General features: G+C 45.0%; 1 protein-coding gene across 2 annotated transcripts; it reads right to left on the bottom strand.

The window, feature by feature from the left end:
* Window positions 1-278: 278 nt before the first annotated feature.
* UNC45B (unc-45 myosin chaperone B) lies at window positions 279-19,958 on the bottom strand. Of its 2 annotated transcripts, none has more exons than XM_083479215.1 (20): window positions 19,594-19,958; window positions 18,394-18,555; window positions 17,878-17,914; window positions 17,424-17,599; window positions 15,447-15,536; window positions 14,150-14,317; window positions 12,938-13,106; window positions 12,428-12,598; window positions 11,294-11,465; window positions 9,774-10,074; window positions 8,421-8,515; window positions 7,377-7,518; window positions 6,689-6,829; window positions 5,619-5,746; window positions 5,145-5,211; window positions 4,817-4,930; window positions 4,347-4,462; window positions 3,024-3,141; window positions 2,286-2,441; window positions 279-1,006 (listed from the first exon to the last, which is right to left on the bottom strand). In XM_083479215.1, the coding sequence occupies exons 2-20, from the start codon at window positions 18,553-18,555 to the stop codon at window positions 740-742; spliced, it is 2,790 nt and encodes a 929-aa protein (XP_083335341.1). In that variant the 5' UTR covers window positions 19,594-19,958; the 3' UTR covers window positions 279-739. The 2 variants fall into 2 exon arrangements, with proteins under 2 accessions (XP_083335341.1, XP_083335342.1); XM_083479216.1 differs by having other exon boundaries at window positions 19,561-19,684.
* Between the last annotated feature and the right edge of the window lie 598 nt (window positions 19,959-20,556).

Genomic DNA, 20,556 nt, shown 5'->3' with positions numbered 1-20,556 from the left:
CGGTACAACCGCTTCCTGGCACTCCTGGCACTACCTCCCCAAGCTGGCACCAGCCGCTCCTGTTCCCCGTTCAGAGTGGTAGTGCCAGGAGGTGGGCCACACCCGCAAATAAGCCTTGAATTTTATTTGGGCCAATACGGTATTCCAAGGACACAAAACCATGAGTAAGGGCCTGGAACCTCTTAACAATTTGGAGATTGGGATGGCATGTCACAATATTACCCAAACCATTCACTATTATGCTATTTGTCATTTTAAGGAAGCTGCACAATGTGCAATTTTTCTGTACCAACTATTTTATTATAGAATCACCACATTATAATAAGAACCATCACATGAATTTCTCTAGCGAGGAGTCTATGTTAAAAGTTGTTAGAGTTTCCAACAAGTCAAATCATTTAAAAGACAGTGAGCATAATATAATTATAAAAACTACACCAGGAACCTCTAAAAGAAAAGGGGTTTGTGTGTTATTTCAAACACTGCAGGTTGTTTTCTGACGCTCCAAAACTTTAACAGGAAGTTCCTTTGGAAAGGAGGTTTGCTAGCCAGAAACAAATTGTGATTCCCCCTGAAGAAACAAGTCTGAGGGCTATTTCTGTGGGCAAAAACATTTGCATTGTGTCAAAGCTTTGGAAATAATGCTTCAGTTTTCCAATATAAGTTCTTTACATGTCGGATCACTTCCTTGCCACTCCTCTAGTCCTCATTCTTTTTAGATCTTAGATTTCCTCTGCCCTTATGACGGAGACAAAGGTTTGATCATTCCATAGTCCATGAACTTCACAAGGCATTCCCGAGCCACCTTTAGGACATGCTGCTTCTGGGGGTCATCAGCCTGCTTCCCAACAATGGTCAGGATTTCCAGCATCTCACTCTCCACTAGTTTCTTAGCCAGCTCTTGGTCTGCATGGATTATGTTGTAAACAATCACGAGCCCACGGTGCTGTACGTTGAGCTTGTCATGGAGGCAGAGCCTCTGAAGAATCTCCAGCCACTGGGTTGTCTGCAGGAATAAGATTTGCTAGGTTACTTGCACATCTTTGAAATGTGTAACTACACAGAACTCTTCAAGGTGCTAGTCCACACCATACAAGTAAAACACCCTTATACCACTTTAACAAGCATGACTCCTCCCAAGTATCTTGGGTATTGTAGTTTGTTAAGGCTGCTGAGAGTTGTTATGAGGCCCCTCACCAAGCTTTTTTTCTCTAATCGCTTCCTTTTCAGGGCTAAATTAGTGGTGAATTATTTCTGAATTAACTCAGGCATTTCCTGCATGACAAGAGGGCTTTCGTTACTAATTTCTTCATATTATTGTTATTTAAAAAAAAATCACAGAATAGAAAAGGAAGAAAAGAAAATGAGAAAACTGCTGAGGAAAGCTCCTCAGAACCCCAGCAGTGGTGAACATCAACTATTAATGAAGTGACAATTTATAGACACTAAAGGGGACAGAATTAGGAGATACAGTGGTACCTCGGGTTACATATGCTTCAGGTTACATACGCTTCAGGTTACACACTCTGCTAACCCAGAAATAGTGCTTCAGGTTAAGAACTTTGCTTCAGGTTAAGAACAGAAATTGGGCTCCAGTGGCGCAGCGGCAGCAGGGGCCCCCATTAGCTAAAGTGGTCTTCAGTTTAAGAACAGTTTCAGGTTAAGACCGGACCTCCGGAATGAATTAAGTACTTAACCCGAGGTACCACTGTAGAAGCCAAGAGGAAGCTTCAAATTAAAGGCACAGGAGCTCCAAAAAACCTCAAGGTTCTATTTTAGCCATCATAAAACCAAGAGCCTGCTGGATCAGGCCAGTGGCCCATCTATTCGAGCATCCTGTTCTCTTGCAGGTACCAGCAACTGGCATTCTGAAGCATTGGTGCCTCTGACTGTTGCGACAGAGCCGAGCCATCGATAGCCCTCTCCTCCATGAATTTGTCCAGTCCTCTTTTAAAGCCATCCAAGTTGGTGGCCATCACTGCCTCCTGCAGGAGGGAGTTCCATAGTTTCTCCAATGCATGACAAACTACTTTCTTTTCTCTGTCCTGAATCTTCCCAGAATCAGCTTCATTGGTTGCACATGAGTTCTAGTGTTATAAGAGAGGGAGAGAAAAAAAAAATCTCTATCCAATTTCTCCATGCCATGAATTGTTTTATAAACGTATATCATGTTACCTCTTACTCGCCTCTTCCCTATATTACAAGGTACCCAGCACTGCAAACTTTCCTCATACAAATGCAACTTTCAACACACGCTTAATGCTCCAGGGCAATGAGACCCTTACCACTTCGGTCAGCTTATGGCAGAGTCTCTTGTGGGCAGCCGTGAGCATCGCTAGGGCTCCTGCTGCGGCGTTCTGGACTTTGTCGTCGTCCTCGCCACACAGCAACACGAGCAGTTTGAGTCGGTCATTCCCATCTGCTATGAATCTCTCTTGAACCTGGTGCAGGGGGCAGAGGTGGGGGAAAGTGAGAGAGATCTGGATTAATTTATCCCTTAACTACCACCACAACAAAAAAGGGACGCGGGTGGCGCTGTGGGTTAAACCACAGAGCCTAGGACTTGCGACCTAGGACTTGCTGATCAGAAGGTCGGCGGTTCAAATCCCCGTGACGGGGTGAGCTCCTGTTGCTCGGTCCCTGCTCCTGCCAACTTAGCAGTTTGAAAGCACGTCAAAGTGCAAGTAGATAAATAGGTACCGCTTCGACGGAAAGGTAAACGGTGTTTCCGTGTGCTGCTCTGGTTCACCAGAAGCAGCTTAGTCATGCTGACCACATGACCCAGAAGCTGTCTGCGGACAAACGCCGGCTCCCTTGGCCTATAGAGCGAGATGAGCGCGCAACCCCAGAGTCAGTCACGACTGGACCTAATGGTCAGGGGTCCCTTTACCCTTTACCTTTTTTAACCACAACAAAAAGGGACAGTGTTGGGGGACCTATAGCTTTGTGGGCCAAATTGGAACCCATGGCAGGCCAATTCGGGCTACAGGTTGCCCTCCATTGAGTAACAAGGGCTATTTTACCTCTTTATTCACCACGAGGTTGCACATGCATTCTGTGGCCGCCTGCCGAAGTTGATCGTGGTTTTCAAACATGTAGTTCTCAATGTCAGGCAGGGCTTTCTCTTTGATGATCTTTTGTCTGAAAGAAGCAACGTGTGCGTATGAAATTGCAGAGCACACACTAGCATGTGAATTGCAAGATGTAGTAAAATTCTGCACCTCTCGGGGGGAATCCTGCAGGAAACCTTGGGGCAGGGAGTCTGGGTGAAATTTGGTCTCCACTTTAGGAGCCAACTCCGAGGGGCCATGGGGGCTTCAGCCCCCACAATAAACTATTTGAGGGGGCTGGGCTCCCACAAAGTTGATGGGCATTCCCATTCAAGTGGTGTGTGTGCAATGCATCATGTGATCAGTTATGCGGGGCAGGACTTACCTGGGCCCCCACAATATCTTATTCAAGTTAGCATCCCTGGTCTCCACCTAACAGGCACCTAACACCTAACTCTCAGGCCTGGTTGCGGTCTGCAGCTTGCGAAGCACCAGGTAGTATCCCATTGGCTTCTTTGTGACATTTGATTCCAGCTGACCTGCATCATCGCTTCTGCCCACATGACTCCTCATACCTTCCTTTTTTTAAAAATGATATTTATTAAATTTTACAGACAATAAAAAGTTACAAAATTAAAAATAGAAAATAGAAAAAGAGTAACAATAATAAAAGAAAAAGAAATACAAAAATACAAAGACAAAATACATAAAAAGTAAAAAAAAAGTTAAAAAGAAATCTATATTTTCATGTCTTATATTTCATTTACTTGTTTCCTGACCTCCTCAAACCCCCTTTTTTGTATTCCAGTTCACATGGTTAATTCAGCAAATCCTTACCCTCTATCATTTATCTTCACTTAATATCTTAACCTATTATAACTATATATTTCCAGTCATTACCTTCCAATATGAAGAGGCCCCAAACCAGGGCACCATCTTGAGGAGCCACACTCCCACATGAGTCATGTGAGCTGTGCGAGATTACAGCCCCCTAAAAAGCGTGCGGGGGGGGCACAGCACTAAAAAAGCGTGTTTGGGGCACCATGCCCCCCAAAAGTGCAGTGTGAGATTGTGACGAGCATTCTCTCATGAGAAAAAAATGGGATGTCCTGTTTTTTCTGTGGCATTTGATGGGCATGCCTCCCATGGGAGTGATTTCATAGTTTAACAATGCACGGTGTGAATAAGTCTTCTTACATGAGAAACATAGATCCCTATCTTGGCCACATCAGGCCGTCTACCAAGAGCAGGAGGCCATGAATCCCCCAGGGGAACAAAATGGCTGCTGTAAATCACCTGAGCTTGTCGCTCCTCCCTGAAAAGTTGGTGAGACCCAGAAGAGCCTCGTAGTTCTGTAGCCCATCCCGCTCGGTGTTCAGCAAACTGACCAGAGGACGCACGACTTCATACACCTGTGGGAGAGGCAGGCAAATGGATGTCACCCTGGGGCACCCTGGAGCCCTGTGGCCATTCCGACCCTGCCACACCCAACAACAGAGCAGATGCCTTTCTGAAGAAAAGGCCTCCTGCACAAAGGGAAAATGTGCAGTCCTTTCTCTGCTCACTTTTGCCTCCAGCCCCCAACCACCACTGGCATTCGGACCCTAGAAGGTTGTCCAGGAAGGGAATGTTGCTTTTGGGCTGATAAAAGTTGCTCTCTGCTTGTTTTAAAGTAATAAATGTGCTCCTTGTGCTCTCCAGTTGCTGGACTCTGCTCTGTTCACACAAACATAACCATGTTCCAAATATGCCATGGATTGACTCACCCTCTCCCCAGGGAACGCAATGTCTGGATTGGAGATGGCTGCAATCTTGGCCAGGGCGTGTGATGCTTTGATTTTGCCAACTTCTGTGCCTTCCAAAGCCAACGGGATCAAGGCCTAAGAACAAAAAATTAGGTGATGACGCCAGGTAGGCTCACAGTTGAATGTCCCTGTTGGCTGAGCGTTCTACCCTAAATTCTTATTTGCACATTATGCAAAAAAAGGGGGGGGGGAGAAAAGCCCCACCACCACCACCCACCCACGTCCCCAGATTAATTGCACAAAGTATTCCTAAATAGGAGCATCTGAAATAGGAAGCTGAAAGAATTACCTTTCCACCCCCTTGAGCAACGATGGTACCACGGTCCTTGGCATCTTCACACAAAGCAAGAAAAACTCTGTTGGAAGAGAAACATACGTTTGGGATAAGTGTCCCCTGTTGTTGTTGATTACGTCCCAAAAGCAATGGTCTGTCTCTGTGCTGGCAGGGGCTGATTGTTTGTCTGAAACATTCCTGGGGATTCCTGGGTGGTGCCATTTTGGCCATATAATGAATGGCACCCCCCTCCAACCCTCGCTATTAACAGGAACATCTTCAGCTTTCACCCTGAAGTACCGATTCAGCGTGTGAACATCATTCAGGGCAGAAACAGACACAAGACTTTGTTGGACGCTTCTCTGGAATCTAGCATCACTGTTCACCCTTGTATCCTGCACTGACATTTCAGGCGTTCCTAAAACGACTTTCCTGTTGCATCCTGCTATCGCCTGAGAATTCTGAAAAGGCAGAAGCGAGGCAGCTTACCTGGCTAAGAGCTCTTTGGTCTGATCGGTCAAAATGGCGCTGTCCGCTTTCACCATGCAGACCAGGGAGGAGGTGACTCCGGCAGCGACCAACCGTTTGACCCGCTTTGAGACAAAATCCTTCTTGTCCTGTGGGAGAGTAAGGAGTTGTGGTGAAGCCCAACTTTAATCTTGGTCCCTGCCACTCTGTGGAGGAGTAGGGATGGGTGGATCTGTCAATTTCTGGTGGGGCATAGTGGTTAGTGTGTTGGACTAGGGCCTTGGGAGAACCAGGGTTCAAATCCTCACTCACACTGGGTGTGACCTTAAAGGCGAGTCGTCTCTCAGCCCAACCTACCTCACAGGGTTGTTGTGAGGATAAAATATTGAGGAGGAAAACCATGTACACTTCACTGAGTGCCTTGGTGGAAAAGGTGGTATATAAATGTAATAAATAAATATATTTCAGTTTCCCGTTTTCCCACTCTTCAGTTCCTGATATTTCTACATCAGGTTGCGATTTTTTTTAAAACAAGCCCTCATGAAAATTAATCAGGATTTTAATGCGAGTTTCTCCTGGATATACACATTTGTCTGCACTTTTGCCTAATATACATATCCATAATGCACACATTTTTGCAAAGCGTTCCCCCTAATATAACACTTTTCCAAACCAGGTTCAATATTTATTATTATGGCCAATGAACAGCAATAAAGAACCCAGGTAAGAAGCACAGAGAACACATTAGCCAGATGTTTATAATGGGGTAAAAAAGAATGAAATTACATACATTCATTTTGTATGTTATTTTCACTAATAGGTTTTTAATGTTTTTGTGCTTTCAACTGTTTTATATGTTAACTGTCTTTTCGTAAATAATACTTTATTGGAGAAGTGCAATGGGAAAAGGTGGTGTGAATTTTGGAGCACGGCTTTGCTTCGGTTCTGGTACTATTTCGTAAAGTGCAAAATAGGTAGGTTTGCTTTTCCAGTGCAAACCAAATAAAAATTCTCTCCCATTGCTAGGGCAGAGTTCTTTCCTGCTAGTTATTAACAGCATTTGGTGTTGCCAAGGATGACCGGCCGGCTACCTTTGGGTGTTCCTCAGGAACATGCTGCTTGGAAAACTTGGCCAATTGCACGAGTTCCGGGATAATTTCCTTGACATCGTAGCTGTTGGTGCAGTTCACCAAGACGGTGGCCACTGAGTATAAAATGGTTTTGTCGCTTGTCTGTAAAAGGCAAAATCAAAGGTTGTTTTTTTGTTGTTGTTTTTTTTAAAAGATAAAATCAAGTATTTAAAGTGAGAGAGACTTTGAAAGCAAGGGAAACCTTTGTCCAGTCCAAGGGTTGCATATCTAAAAGATTGAGTTTTTACGATATATACGATATATACGATATCTTTATTGTCATTGTCCCATGCAGAACAATGAAATTGAAAAACTACATAAAACTACATAAAAACTACATAAAACTACATAAAACATTCAAAAACCCCTAAAATCTCTGAAACCCCATTTTAAAATACACTATATTTTAAAATACACTATATTTTACAAATGTGGAAAGGATTTATGTGGCATCTATTAACAGTGCCGGTTCTGCATATCAAAGAATTGTGATTATTTCTATTTCCATTATGCTTATGATTTATATTTGTTCAGTTGAGCCACCTGGGACATTATTTTGTGAAAATAATGTGAAAAACTACAGCAGTGGGCAATTAGGGCCGCAACGATCTGCATGTATGTGGCATTCCCGCAAGTGCATACAGCCTACCTTGGCTAATTCAAACATGGCTTGCATGGCCGGCTCATCCTCCACAAAGTCATCCTTAACATCAGCATCCAGGGTCAAGTAAGCAAGACCTTCTATAGCCCACTTCCTTGTGCGGGTGTCAATGGCGGGGTTGCATAGCCATCTGAAGGAACGAGGCAAGGAAGATGAGGCTCAGTAAGGCAAATGTTGGAGAAGGTATTGGAGGAGAACAGATTTTAAGCTGATGTCCTTGGACTCTTTAAATATCCAGATTATTTGCAAAACAGTATTATTGTTGTTCTCTCTCTCTCTCTCTCATCCCAGGGCGGGTTACAGAATTAAAATACAATATTTTAAACAATTTAAAACAACCTTCATTAAAATAAGGTGGGTCCTAAAACCATACACCTCAGTGCCAAAGGCCAGAGTAAAGAGGTGCACCTTCAACATTCTCCAGAAGCTGCGCAGTGAAGGTGCCAGACACATCTCTGTGAGGAGGGAGCTCCATAGCTTAGGGGCCACCACAGAGAAGGCTCTCTCCCAGGCCAGCCCCCACAGGTCTCTGAGGGTGGAGGAACTACCAAGAGGGCCTAATTTGCTGATCTCAGCACCTGAGAGGGTCTGTAGGAAAGGGTGTGGTCTTTCAGGCATTTGGGGCCTGAGTCATTTAGGGCTTTAAACACCAATACCACTGCAGCTGTTTCAAAACAGGGTTTATATCAGATTTAAATGGAAGCCCAGCCAGTAATCTGGCAGCTGTATTTTGGACCGAGTGAAGTTTCCGGATAATGTTCAAGGGCAGCCCCATGTGGAACGCACTGCAGCAATCCAATCTGGAAGTTACCAGAGAATGGAAGATGTGATTTTGTTGCAGAAATGCTAGGATATTAAACACCACATGGACCTAAGAGTCTTGCTGGGATGTTTGAAGAATATGCTTCCAGAAAGTGACTGGGAGGAGCTAGCAATTAGTCTGGCATGCAAACTTGTGAGACCGAGAGAGGCAGCATCTGTTCTCCCAACTCCTCCACCCCTCGTCCCCGAGGTCGGTTTTCTGCCACTCACTTCCGGCACTGCCTGGCCAGCTTTTCTGTTGACCCTTCGGCAAACTGTCGCAGGCCGTAGTCTGTGCCCCCGGCGGAGCCCAGCTTGCAAAGGCCCTGGGAAGAGAATCAAGGAGGTATTGGTGGGCTCAGTATTGCACTGGCATAGCCACACCCACCCCCCTTTTAGAAATGAAACTCTGCTGTGGCATGTACTTCAAAATGTAGGCCTCCACCTACAGCTCAAATCGTTTGGCTTTAGGTTTTATAGGCTTCCTGGCTGCAAGGTTGGAGGGTTTGGTACAGATCCTATACACCTTCCCCCCAAAAGATACATCGCCCAGCCAGTGTGATGTAGTGGTTAAGAGCGATAGACTTGTGATCTGGGGAACTGGGTTCGCTTCCCTGCTCCTCCAAATGCAGCTGCTGGGTGACCTTGGGCCAGTCACACTTCTCTGAAGTCTCTCAGCCCCACTCACCTCACAGAGTGTTTGTTGTGGGGGAGGAAGGGAAAGGAGAATGTTAGCCGCTTTGAGACTCCTTAGGGTAGTGATAAAGCGGGATATCAAATCCAAACTCTCCTTCTCTTCATTTTTAGTCAGCATTCTGTAACTATTTTATAACAATTGACAACAACATTAGCACACCTTAATACAACTAAAACACAGAATTATAATCCTAAATAGGATGTTGTTGTTGTTGTTGTTGTTGTTGTTGTTGTTGTTGTTGTTGTTGTTGTTGTTGTTGTTATACCACCCTTTATCCAAAGATCGCAGGGTGGTTTGCAACATAAACAGACAGAAATCATGTGGTCTAAATCACAAGTGGTACTAGGATAGTTCAGTTGGTAGAGCACGAGACTCTTAATCTTAGGATCGTGGGTTTGAGCCCTATGTTGGGCAAAAGGATTTCTACATCGCAGGAAGTTGGACCAGATAACTCTCATGGTCCCTTCCAGCTCTACAATTCTACGATTCTAAGAAGGCCATATTAAAAAATGTTGCCATTTGCTCTGTGACTTGTTTTTGGGAACCAATAGCAAAGTGATCATAAGAGTGGCCAGGGAGGGGGTGTATTAAGTCTTTCCTAGTCTCTTGATTGAAACTGCATCAGGGAAGGACATGCATGATGGACCTCAGCATTGCTACAAGGACAGCAACTGCTGTTCATTGGGGTTTTGTTATATCTGTCATCTAATAACACTAGAAGGGAGAACATTAAACCTTGCCTTAGGAAAAGCCTTCCTGCATTAAGGATAATCAACCATCTCACTGGTGGCATTCCATCTTTGCAGGGGAGGCAAGGGTGCCCCAGTGACTGAGGGGAACAGGGTTCCCCACTGTTCCCCACCCACCCCTGAGCCAGGAGAACTGACCACCAGAGCTCTGATCTTGATCTTCTCATTCTGGGTCTTCTTGTAGATTTCCTTCAGCAAGCTGATCCCGTTGGTGATGATGAAGGTGGCCCGGCTCAACTTGGTCGAAGCGTGGATCAGGGCTTCCACGGCCACCAGCTGATCGATCTCTCGCTCGGAGCCGCAGAGAGCTACCATCATCTCCATGACCCCTTTCATGCCCAGCAGTTTGTTCCCCAAATCAAAAGGCCCCTGCAGGACCCCAGACACCGTCTGGATGGCGTGCAGAGTCTTGTCCATGTCCTGGGGGTCAATTTTGCTCCTAGAAACATGGAAAAGCAGAGGAAGGAAGGAAGTGGAAGGCATGGTGAGAGGCATTGTGGAAGGCATTGAGAGCCAGTGTGGTGTAGTGGTTAAGAGTGGTAGTCTCGTAATCTGGGGAACCAGGTTCGATTCCCAGCTCCTCCACATGCAGCTGCTGGGTGACCTTGGGCTAGTCACACTTCTCTGAAGTCTCTCAGCCCCACTCACCTCACAGAGTGTTTGTTGTGGGGGAGGAAGGGAAAGGAGAATGTTAGCCGCTTTGAGACTCCTTTGGGTAGTGATAAAGCGGGATATCAAATGCAAAAAAAATATTAAAAAATGGTGTCCCTACCTACCCATCAAAATGGCCCATTGGGGTTTGGGGAAACTCAGGATATCCACCCATGATTTAATTAGAAATACAATCCATTTCACCGGTACTATTTTTTCTAGAAAAAGAGGTGCCAGAGCTCACCACAAACACCTCCCTTGTTCTCTTAGAATGGCAAGGGCACCCACCTGCCTGAGAGGGGCTGGAGCTGAACTCTAGTGAGCTCTGGCTGGAAAAAAGCCCTGCATCTCACCCTGGTGGAGGGAGACTATCAAATGACATGTGGCATGGAGACGTTATTCTCCCTCTCTTAATGGTAGACCTCACGGTCATCCAATAAAGCTGAATGTTGGGATTTTGGGGACAGGTAAAATGAATGACTTCTCCACACAGTGCATGGTTAAACTATGGAACTCCCTGCCACAGGAGACAGGAATGGCCACCAACCTGGATGGATTTAAAAGGGGATTGGGCAAACTTGTGGAGGAGAGAGCTATCAATGGCTATTAGCCACAATGGCTATGCTCTGCCCCCACAGTTCAAGGCAGCAATGTTTCTGAGTACCAGTCGCTGGAGACTTCAGGAGGGAAGAGTGCTCTTATGCTCAGGTCCTGCTTGTGGGTTTCCCTTTTGTTGGCCACTCTGAGAACAAGATGCTGGACTAGATGGGCCATTGGCCTGATCCAGCAGGCTCTTCTTATGTTCTTATATTCTTCCTGTAACCAGGTGGACCTGTGTAGGTGCTCACTGTGGTTGGTCAACTTCAAGCCTCCCTCCTCCCCAGCTGAACTGCCCTCCCTTCTTGGAGTTATCTTTAAACCAGGCTTGAAATGGGCAGCTCTTCAAATGCCTTCAAGTAGAGAAGTCCTGTCCTTTGTAAAGCAGGACACACAGCCCCCTTACTCACTGGATATACTCTTCGCAGAGCAGTCTGAAGTTATCCCTCTCTGGGTCACACCGCAAATCATCATACAGCTTGTTCAGGAGCACCGAAGCTGTCAGCTGGGTGTTCTCAGTCAAAGGGAGGCAGTTTGGCATGTCAGGGATCTGGCCAGCAACCTTCAGGATCTTCTTGAGACCTGGGAGCAGAGCAGGGGGGAGGGAGCGAATACAGGGCCAGTTTAGACTCAAATGCAGAGATGCAACCTTGGACAGGGCTCAGCGATTGAGTACGTACTCTGCATACAGAAGGCCCTAGGTTCAATCCCCAATAACATCTCCAAGCAGAGCTGAGAATTCCCCTGCCTGAACCCCTCAGGAGCTTCTGCCAGCCTGTGTAGACAACACTGGGCTAGAGGGAGCAATGGTCTGACTCTAAGGAGCTTTGTATCTTCCTCTGGAGTTGGCATCTAAGAGAGTCCCCTTATGGGAATCAGATATAGCTCTGTGGCTTCTAGTTCTAAACAACAACAACAACAACAACAACAACAATTTATTATTTATACCCTGTCCATCTGGCTGGGTTTCCCCAGCCACTCTGGGCGGCTCCCAACAGAATATTAAAAACACAATAAAACATCAAACACTAAAAACTTTCCTAAACAGGGCTGCCTTCCGATGTTTTCTAGAAGTCAGAGGGTTGTTTATTTCCTTGACATCTGGCTGGAGGGCATTCTACAGTGTGGGTGCCACTACCGAGAAGGCCCTCTGCCTGGTTCCCTGTAACCTCACTTCTCGCAGTGAGGGAACTGCCAGAAGTCCCTTGGCGCTGGACCTCAGTGTCTGGGCTGAACGATGGGGGTGAAGACACCCCTTCAGGTATATTGGGCCGAAGCCTCCTTTCTTCCAAGGAGCTCAAGGTGGTGTCTGTGGTTCTCCTTCTTCCTATTTAATCCCCACAACAACTCTGTGGGATAGTGAGGTTGAGAGACAGTGAGTGACCGGCCCTAGGTTCCCCAGGGAGCTTCCTGGCTGAGTGGGGATTCAAACCCTGGTCTCTCAGGTCATAGTCCAACACTCTAACTATTGTGCCACAGTGCCTCTCTCTACCTGTTGTCAGATCTGGACCAGCAGGAAAAGAGGATATTGGCGCTGGGCTTACCGTTGTCAATGACAAACAGGGTTCTGCTGTTGTCATGGATTCTCAGGTCCTTCCTCGGTATGTTCTTATTGAGCAAATTGAGAGCACGGTCTCGGCCTTGTCCAGACACCTTTTTATTGGGGAGCATGTCCAGGAGGCGCATTGTGACTGCCTTCAGGTCCTTCTTTGTGTCTGTGCAAAAAAAAAGAAAGTTGGGCAAAACACGGTTATTACTGGAAAATGATTGGTGTAGCTGTTAATATCCATCCATTTCTGAACAGGGACAGCCTGGCCATTGTAGTCCATTTGTTGGTAACCTAAAGGCTGTAAACCTCTTTGATTATTTTAATGACATAAATATTTTTGTAAATAATTAATATGCACAGGGACTAACTTTCATTCATATCAGCTTTCCTGATGCCCTCCAGGTGGATGAAGAACTCGAACTCAGAGCATGGTTTCCCGCCAAAATCTTTAACGCTCAGATCAGCACTTATCAATGCATCTTTTAGCAAAGTTGCCAATAATTACCCAGCACCAAGGCATCCTCTTTTCCATGCTCTTCCTTCTTGCCTTCCCCGGTTAACGAGTCAATGATGGCCTGCAGGAGGTTGGAGACAGCCAGCGAGATCTCTTCATGGTTTGTGGACATCCACAGGCAGATATTGTCAATTCCCAGCATGTGAAGGATGGCTGTTGCCTGTCCAGCGAAACAGAGATTGATTTTGTCTGATTTACCTGACCGTGTTTTCTCATGCTGATGCAGAGTTAAAACTATGAAACTCATTCCTACAGGAGGCAGTGGCAGCCACTAACTTGGGTGACTTAAAAAGAGGACTGGACAAATTCACAGGAACACGGGGCCTCAGGAGGATACCTTGCATCAAGACAGACTGTTGGTCCATCCTGTGGGAGAGTGGGGAAAGGTAAAGGTAAAGGACCCCTGGATGGTTAAGTCCAGTCAAAGGCGACTATGGGGTTGCGGTGCTCATCTTGCTTTCAGGCCAAGGGAGCTGGTGTTTGTCCATAGACAGTTTTTCGGGTCATGTGGCCAGCATGACTAAACCGCTTCTGGTGCAACGGAACACCATGATGGAAACCAGAGTGCAGGGAAATGCCGCTTACCTCCCGCCACAGCGGTACCTATTTATCTACTTGCACTGGTGTGCTTTCAAACTGCTGGGTTGGAAAGAGCTGGGACAGAACAATGGGAGCTCACCCCATTGCAGGAATTTGAACCATCAACTTTCTAATCGGCAAGCTCAAGAGGCTCAGTGGTTTAGACCACAGCGCCACCCATGTCCCTTGGAAGGGTGGGGAAGGAGAAGGCCTTTCCTGTGGCTGCTCCCAGGTTGTGGAGCTCTCTTCCATGGGAGGCTTGCCTGGACCCCTCTATGATCCCCGCCCCCAGTTCCAACAGCGCATTTGCCACTCACTGACTGTTCTGGTAGTGTCTTCTGAGTGTTGTACTTTTCTATTTGTCCTTTTAAATGTTTTTAAGTGTCCTCTATGCCGTTTTAATATGGTTACTTATTTAATTCCTTAAAACTATACACACACACGCATATATGTATTGTGTACTTTAGTCGTATCTGCCTTAATTTATGCCTGTGCTGAGAGAAAGGCATGATACAAAGAACATAAAGTAAAGTTAGGATTTGGTCAACAGTGGGCCTGGGACCAGGGGGGAGGGTGTAGAGCAGAGGGTGATGTGTGAACCAGGCAACCTCAGAGAACACTTACCCTTGCCTTATGGTCTGTGCACATCCCTGAAAGGGTCCTTATCGCTGCAAGGACTAGCTCTGGGTTTTTTGTGTCTATCAGCCTCAGTAGCAGGTTCAGGCCATTGTTCTGGAATATCCTCTCTGCACCCGCTTCCTCCCGGCCGAGGACAATGAGATTGTTTGCAGCCTGGTTTTTAAAAAGAAATGGCAATTGACATAATTGAATGGCTATATAAACTCCAAAAGATATATATTTGTTTAGGCAAACCTACCCAGATATTTAGAAAATTGATGCGGGTTTTAATCTGCTTTTAGTTTATTGTTAATTTACCGTATTTTTCGCCCTATAGGACGCACTTTCCCCCCGCCAAAAATGAAGGGGAAATGTGTGTGCGTCCTATGGGGCGAATGCAGGCTTTTGCTGAAGCCTGGAGAGCGAGAGGGGTCGGTGCACACCAACCCCTCTCACTCTCCAGGCTTCAGGAACCTATCCGCAAGCCTTGGGAGCCCGCGGGAGTTCCTGCCGGGCTCCCTAGGCTTGCGGATAGCAGCCTGCATCCCGAAGCCTTCCCGCCGGGCTCCCTAGGCTTGCGGATAGCAGCCTGTTCTGGGGGCTGGGGTCAGGGGAAGCTCGGGCTTCCCCCACCCCAGCCCCAGCCTCGCGCCTGGGGGGAAAATAAATTTTTCCCCTTTATTTCCCCCCCAAAAAACTAGGTGCGCCCTATGGGCCGGTGCGCCCTATGGTATGAAAAATACGGTAACTTTTTGAAGATTTTAAATTGTTGCTAATTCTTCTTATTGGTTATTTTTTATCTTTAAAAAAAACTGCTTTGACGGCTTTTTTTTTTTTTTTTGCAATGAAGCAGTGTATACATTTTATGAAATAAGTAATAGGTTTGACCAGTGTTTCTGCATACATATCACACAGATTTAAGCATGAAAGCCTTTGGGAAGAATCCTCTTCGGAGTTCTTGTTCTTCAATAACTGGAAGCCAGGACAGAAATCTTACTTATTATAAAGGAATTTATGGACTTTGGCTATTGCAAGGGGGCAGGGCGGGGAAGTCACACATAAGCTGTATTTTCCAGGGTGGTGGAGGATCTGGAACACTGGTGGGATTTTTATTTCCTTTGCTTTAGACATAAATGCTCAACATTCATCATTCATGCCTGCTTGGGAAATATGGATGTCTTGCTTTTTATATTGGCGTATCACCATTTCTTTCTCTTGTTGTCTACTGTTTGTTTGCTTTTTATATGGTACGATGCAATACCCTTCTGCCACACTTTTGGATTGTTAATCAATCAATCCTCACCTTCTCTCGCTTCTCTTTCTCACTCTTCTCATCTAGCAGGATCTCAAACATTTGCTGGACCCTGGCATCGGTAGAGAACTGGACACGCAGCTGCACCAGGTCAGTTGGGAAACAAGATATGAGTTAGACTAGAACAAGTAGTGAGCAACCTCAGGCCCAAGGGTGAAATGTGGCCCTCTGGCCTTCTTTCTTTGGTCCTTGGGACTCCCCACCCTCCCTAGTCATACCCCCAATACCCACTGTCAGAGGCCACATTCACACCATTCATTGAAAACGCTATGATACCACTTGGGGGAGTCATGGCTTCTCCCCCAAAGTATCCTGGAAACTGTAGTATGTTAAGGGTGCTGTGAGTTGCTAGGAAACCTCCCTAGTCCCCCTCCCAGTGCTATAGTTCCCAGGGAAGTTAACAATCTATCCCTCTTTACAGGGAACTCTGGAAATTGTAGTTGTGAGAGAGGACACTTCAGCACCAACAAAATATGGCAGTTCAGGAATTCAGGACCATGGAGAGCTCTAAGTGAGCAACTTGATTCAGCAGAACTGAGCTATATAGTTAATGTGGCATCATTCTACTTTAAACAGACATGGCTTCCCCCAAAGCAACCTGGGAAATGTAGTTCATTAAGGGTGCTGAGAGCCATTAACAGACCACCTGTTCCCCTCCCAGAGCTACAGTTCCCAGAGTTACTCATGAAGTGGGATTGACTATTAAAGCACTCTGGAAGTTGTAGCTCTGGGAGAGGAATAACAACTCTCTAGCACCCCTTAACAAACTACAGTTCCCAGAATTCTTTGAGGGAGGCCGTGACTGTGCAAAGTGCTATTATGGTGCTTTATATGTTCTCTTCTTGTATCTGCACAATATTGCAAATGACACTCCACATTCTAGAGCCAGGGGCCCAGGAAATAATAAATGCTATCATTGTGACTTTTTCTTCTTCTTAAAAAAGTTAGCTGCCATCCACATAGTGGCATTCTTGGAACATTTGACATTAGCTGACCATGGTCCAAAAACAGGCAGTTGGAAAAGATGTTAGATTGTTTTTGTATGCCACAACTGCAGCTAGAATTTTGCTGGCCAAAAATTGGAAATTACAAGAAGTACCAACAGTGGAGGAATGGCAGATGAAGATGATGGAATTTTCAGAGCTAGCCGACCTGATCTGAAAAGTCCATGACCAGAGGGAGGAGGAGCACCAAGAGGAGTGGAAGAAATTAAAAGATTATTTAGCTAAATATCTTAAGATAATATAATTAGAATTACTTGCGAGTACCAAATAGGCCTAGGATTTGAAAATGTGATGTGTAAAATATAATGTTAAAGTTAAAAATGAGAAGAAAGTAAGATGTTAATTGACCAAGTAAGCTTTATGGGAAAATAGAAACATTGTAAAATTGAGGAAGGCTAAAATGTTGAGGTTTTAGATAAAAGGGATTACAACAGTAAAAGATTAAGTTAAAGAGAAAGAGCAAGGAAAATATGTTAAAATTAAGGGGTAGGATTTGCTGAAATTAATTTGAAAATTGGGACGCAGAAAGGGGAGGTACGGGGAAGTCGCTGAAATAAGGCTCAAGAAAAAAGGATTTGTAATTATACGTGTTTGTTTATGTGTGTGTTTGTTTGTGATGTGCAATGTTTGTTTGTATAAAAATTGTGAAAAACTAATAAAAATTTTATAAAAAAAAAGTTTTATGGGAAAATAGTTTTGGAAAACTGTTACAATGATTTATATGGAAACTCAGCCAGGGGGATTCGAGGAAGTCACCTAACAATGTTAACAAAAGTGGAATTATTATAATCAGGATAAATGTTTGTTGGTTTGTTGGTTTGTTTTTTGATTTTCTTTTTCCTATCTGTTTGTTATAAATTTGGAAAATTAATTAAAAACTTGAAAAAACAAAAAACAAAACAGGCAGTGGGTGAAGTCTCTGACCAGTCAATTGACCAGTGTGCCAACCTTACTCTGTGCTTACCTTCTCCTGGATAGAGGCTCCTAGACGCCGGAGGGTCTCTTGGAAGTTTTTATTCCGGGGCTCAATAGTGGCACACCTCTGGATATCTTTGAAGGCCTGATCCAGCTTGCCCAGCTTCTCCAGAGCTTGGCTACGTCGGTATAAGGCCTTAATATCAGAAGCATTGATGTCGATAGCTAGTGGGGAATTAGCAAATGACAACTGTCACCTTGCAGCAGCTATTCCATCTGGCTGAAGCATTTGGTAGCCACTCCATGTGGCTCTGCTGAAAGACCAGCTCCTTTTGGCTGCTGAAGTTTGTTTGTTTTTTCTCTTTCTCATCCCTTTTTCCTATTATGCCATGCCATTCAGATTGCAAGTAAGCGAACAGGGACTGTCCCGTCTGTGTACTTTTTAAAAAAGGTTTGGGTTTGTGGAGCTTAATCTGAAATGACAGAGCCATCGTTTGACTTACCTCTAGATGCGTCTGATGCTGCCTGGGCATAGTTCTCCTAAGAATTTGGGAAGAAAAATGGCTGGAATCAATTACTGAGATGGCTGGCTTTGATCTCAGCCGAATTCTCTTCCCCACCCCCTGCCGCAACACCTTTTCAAGGTTGACTACTGCAAAAGCAAGTCAACTTCTTCAATAATCAGTATCTACACAACTCACTCACAACTTCATAAAACGACTTCCCATTGACATCTGAAGTTCAACAGTAGTTGGACTACTGCACTGATGCATAACAATATCTCTATTTTCTTGTATTAGATTTGAATGCCTATCCTAATTGATTCCCATTTTATGGGGAATTTCCTCATCAATAATCCTAGAACTGTAGAGTTGGATGGGACCACACGGTCATCAACTCCAATCCCCTGCAATGCAGGAATCTTTTGCCCAATGTGGGGCTTGAACCCACAACCTTGAGATTAAGAGTCTCATGCTCTAACCGTTAAGCTACCCGGCATTTAATCTCATTCGCTTTACCTTTTTCAGGAAACAAGCTGCCCGGTTTCGGAACAACACTGCCTGAAGCGATTTATCGTTGGCGACCTTCAGGGCTTTGGTGTAGCTTTTGATAGCATTCTCATAATCATTGCCTTGGAAATACTTATTTCCCTCCTCTTTCAGCTGCGAAGCGTTATCCATCTAGGAAAAGAAACCAACACCATCTGTCTAGGAAAGGGATAGGCCCTCGAGTCCTCTCTGCCTGGCCCTCTCCATCAACAGGAGGGTGCATTCCTTTCTGGGCAAACTCCTGGGTGGGCGGAGCCAGAGGCAAAAGTGGGAGGAGCAACAGGTAGGAATTTAACCTTTGTGCAATAGGCTAATTCCAACACACACACACACACACACACACACACACACACACACACACACTGCTCCTGAGCATCTATCTATGTAGAGGTGAGAAAGGGAGAGAAACATTTCTATATCCACTTTCATAATTTTGTAATCCATCATGTCACTTCTTTCTCAGCTTTCCTCTAAACTAAAACATCTCAAATGCTGCAGCCTTTCCTCACAGGCGAGTCATTCCATCCCCTTGACCATTTGGGTCATCCTCCACTTTCTCCCCACACTGCATAATTTTATATACTACTGTTGAGCCCCTTCTCCCTTGCCTTTTCCCTCTAAGCTGAGGTATCACATGTGGCTGATGTACGTCACTCAGTCAAAGTTATGATGATTGCAGGTATGGTTTTTTAAATTTGCTTTTGCTTGATTATTTTGCTTGATCATTATTTTGCTTGATTTTTAATATTTCTTTTGCTTGACTTTTTACATCTACAGTCTCAAAAGCCAATCAATCAATCAATCAATCAATCAATATATATGTGTACGTGTGTTTGTGTGTATTATGTGTATGTGTGGGCTTTAAATCTCTGAAAGCTGTTGCCAAGAAAATTTGCTTGCTCCTTTTTCAGGTGGCTCCAAAATTCTTCCATCGCCTTTCCCACAGCAGACTCTCCCGTAAGCAGCTATATTTGGCCAGCCACAATATGCCTCTGGGATATGTCACTATCGCCTGACACAATCTCACATTCCATCCCCAATGAAAACAAAACCCAAGGCTGATTTTCAACACAACCACCAGCATCAATCTGCTATTTGATTTCAGTTCCTACCCCCTTACTACCCAGATTTCCATACCTTCTGCAGTTTCCAAACTCTGAGATTATTCACCAATATTGGCTGTTTTCCCTTCGATCAATGAACTGCAAGCACTTCTTTCTTTGTGTAAGTAGACTGATATGCCTGCCTGGGCGTCGGATAGATAGGTATATATATATAGCTCAATGAAATGGTCACAGATCCAGGACTGTAGCACAGTGTGAAAGACCTCAGGGGTGAAGGTCTAACTTCCTGAAACAATGATTGGCTTTAAACTGAGCACAATGGACGGGTCTGAACAATTTGCTGAAATGTGTGTCCAAAATGTGCACCGATCTCGGGCAAGACTGAAGGAGGGCCTTTTAAATAGCGAAAAAGAAATGCAAATAGCCCCCCTGGATTCCCCCCACCCCACCCCCTAAAATGTACTCTGCTCCTTCCCATTCTATTTAAGGAAGTGTCAGACATTTGAAACTCTGGGACAAATGGCTTTTACTCCAGAGTCCTAGAAGAGTTTCAGGAGCAGCTGCAACTTGCGGGATGCCTCCAGTACCTTCGAGAACTGCCCCCACCCCACCGCCGGCAGAGATTACATTCAGAAATCACGTTCCTTCTCCAAGGGTTTGGAGAAATTCCAAACAATGGAAACAGCTTGGTGAAAACTCCAGATACACTGGCCAAAAAGCAAAAGAATTGACTGGGCTGATTAATTGTAAACAGGACATTCTTTGTGGATTCTGTACATGCAGCCTATTAAATTGTGTTTTAAAACATTATGATCAAATATTGATTGTTTAATATGTTTAGTGTTTTGTTTGTAGAAAAGCAACAAATGACATTGGGAGAACCAAATAAATTCCTGCAGAATGACAGAACTGATTGGTGGCTAAAGGATGGATGAGCTACAATGATTTCAGAGTTAATGCTGAAAACTGAAACTGTTGGATGTCTGAAACTCTGCAGCAGTCTTCCCCAACCAGGTGCCCTCTAGCTGTTTTGTTCTACCATGGCTGAGGCTAATGGGAGTTGTATACA

Source organism: Podarcis liolepis (assembly GCF_965112155.1).
Source record: "Podarcis liolepis genome assembly, chromosome: 16".
In the NCBI taxonomy this organism is placed as follows: domain Eukaryota; kingdom Metazoa; phylum Chordata; class Lepidosauria; order Squamata; family Lacertidae; genus Podarcis; species Podarcis liolepis.
This window is presented reverse-complemented; position numbering and strand designations above follow the sequence as displayed.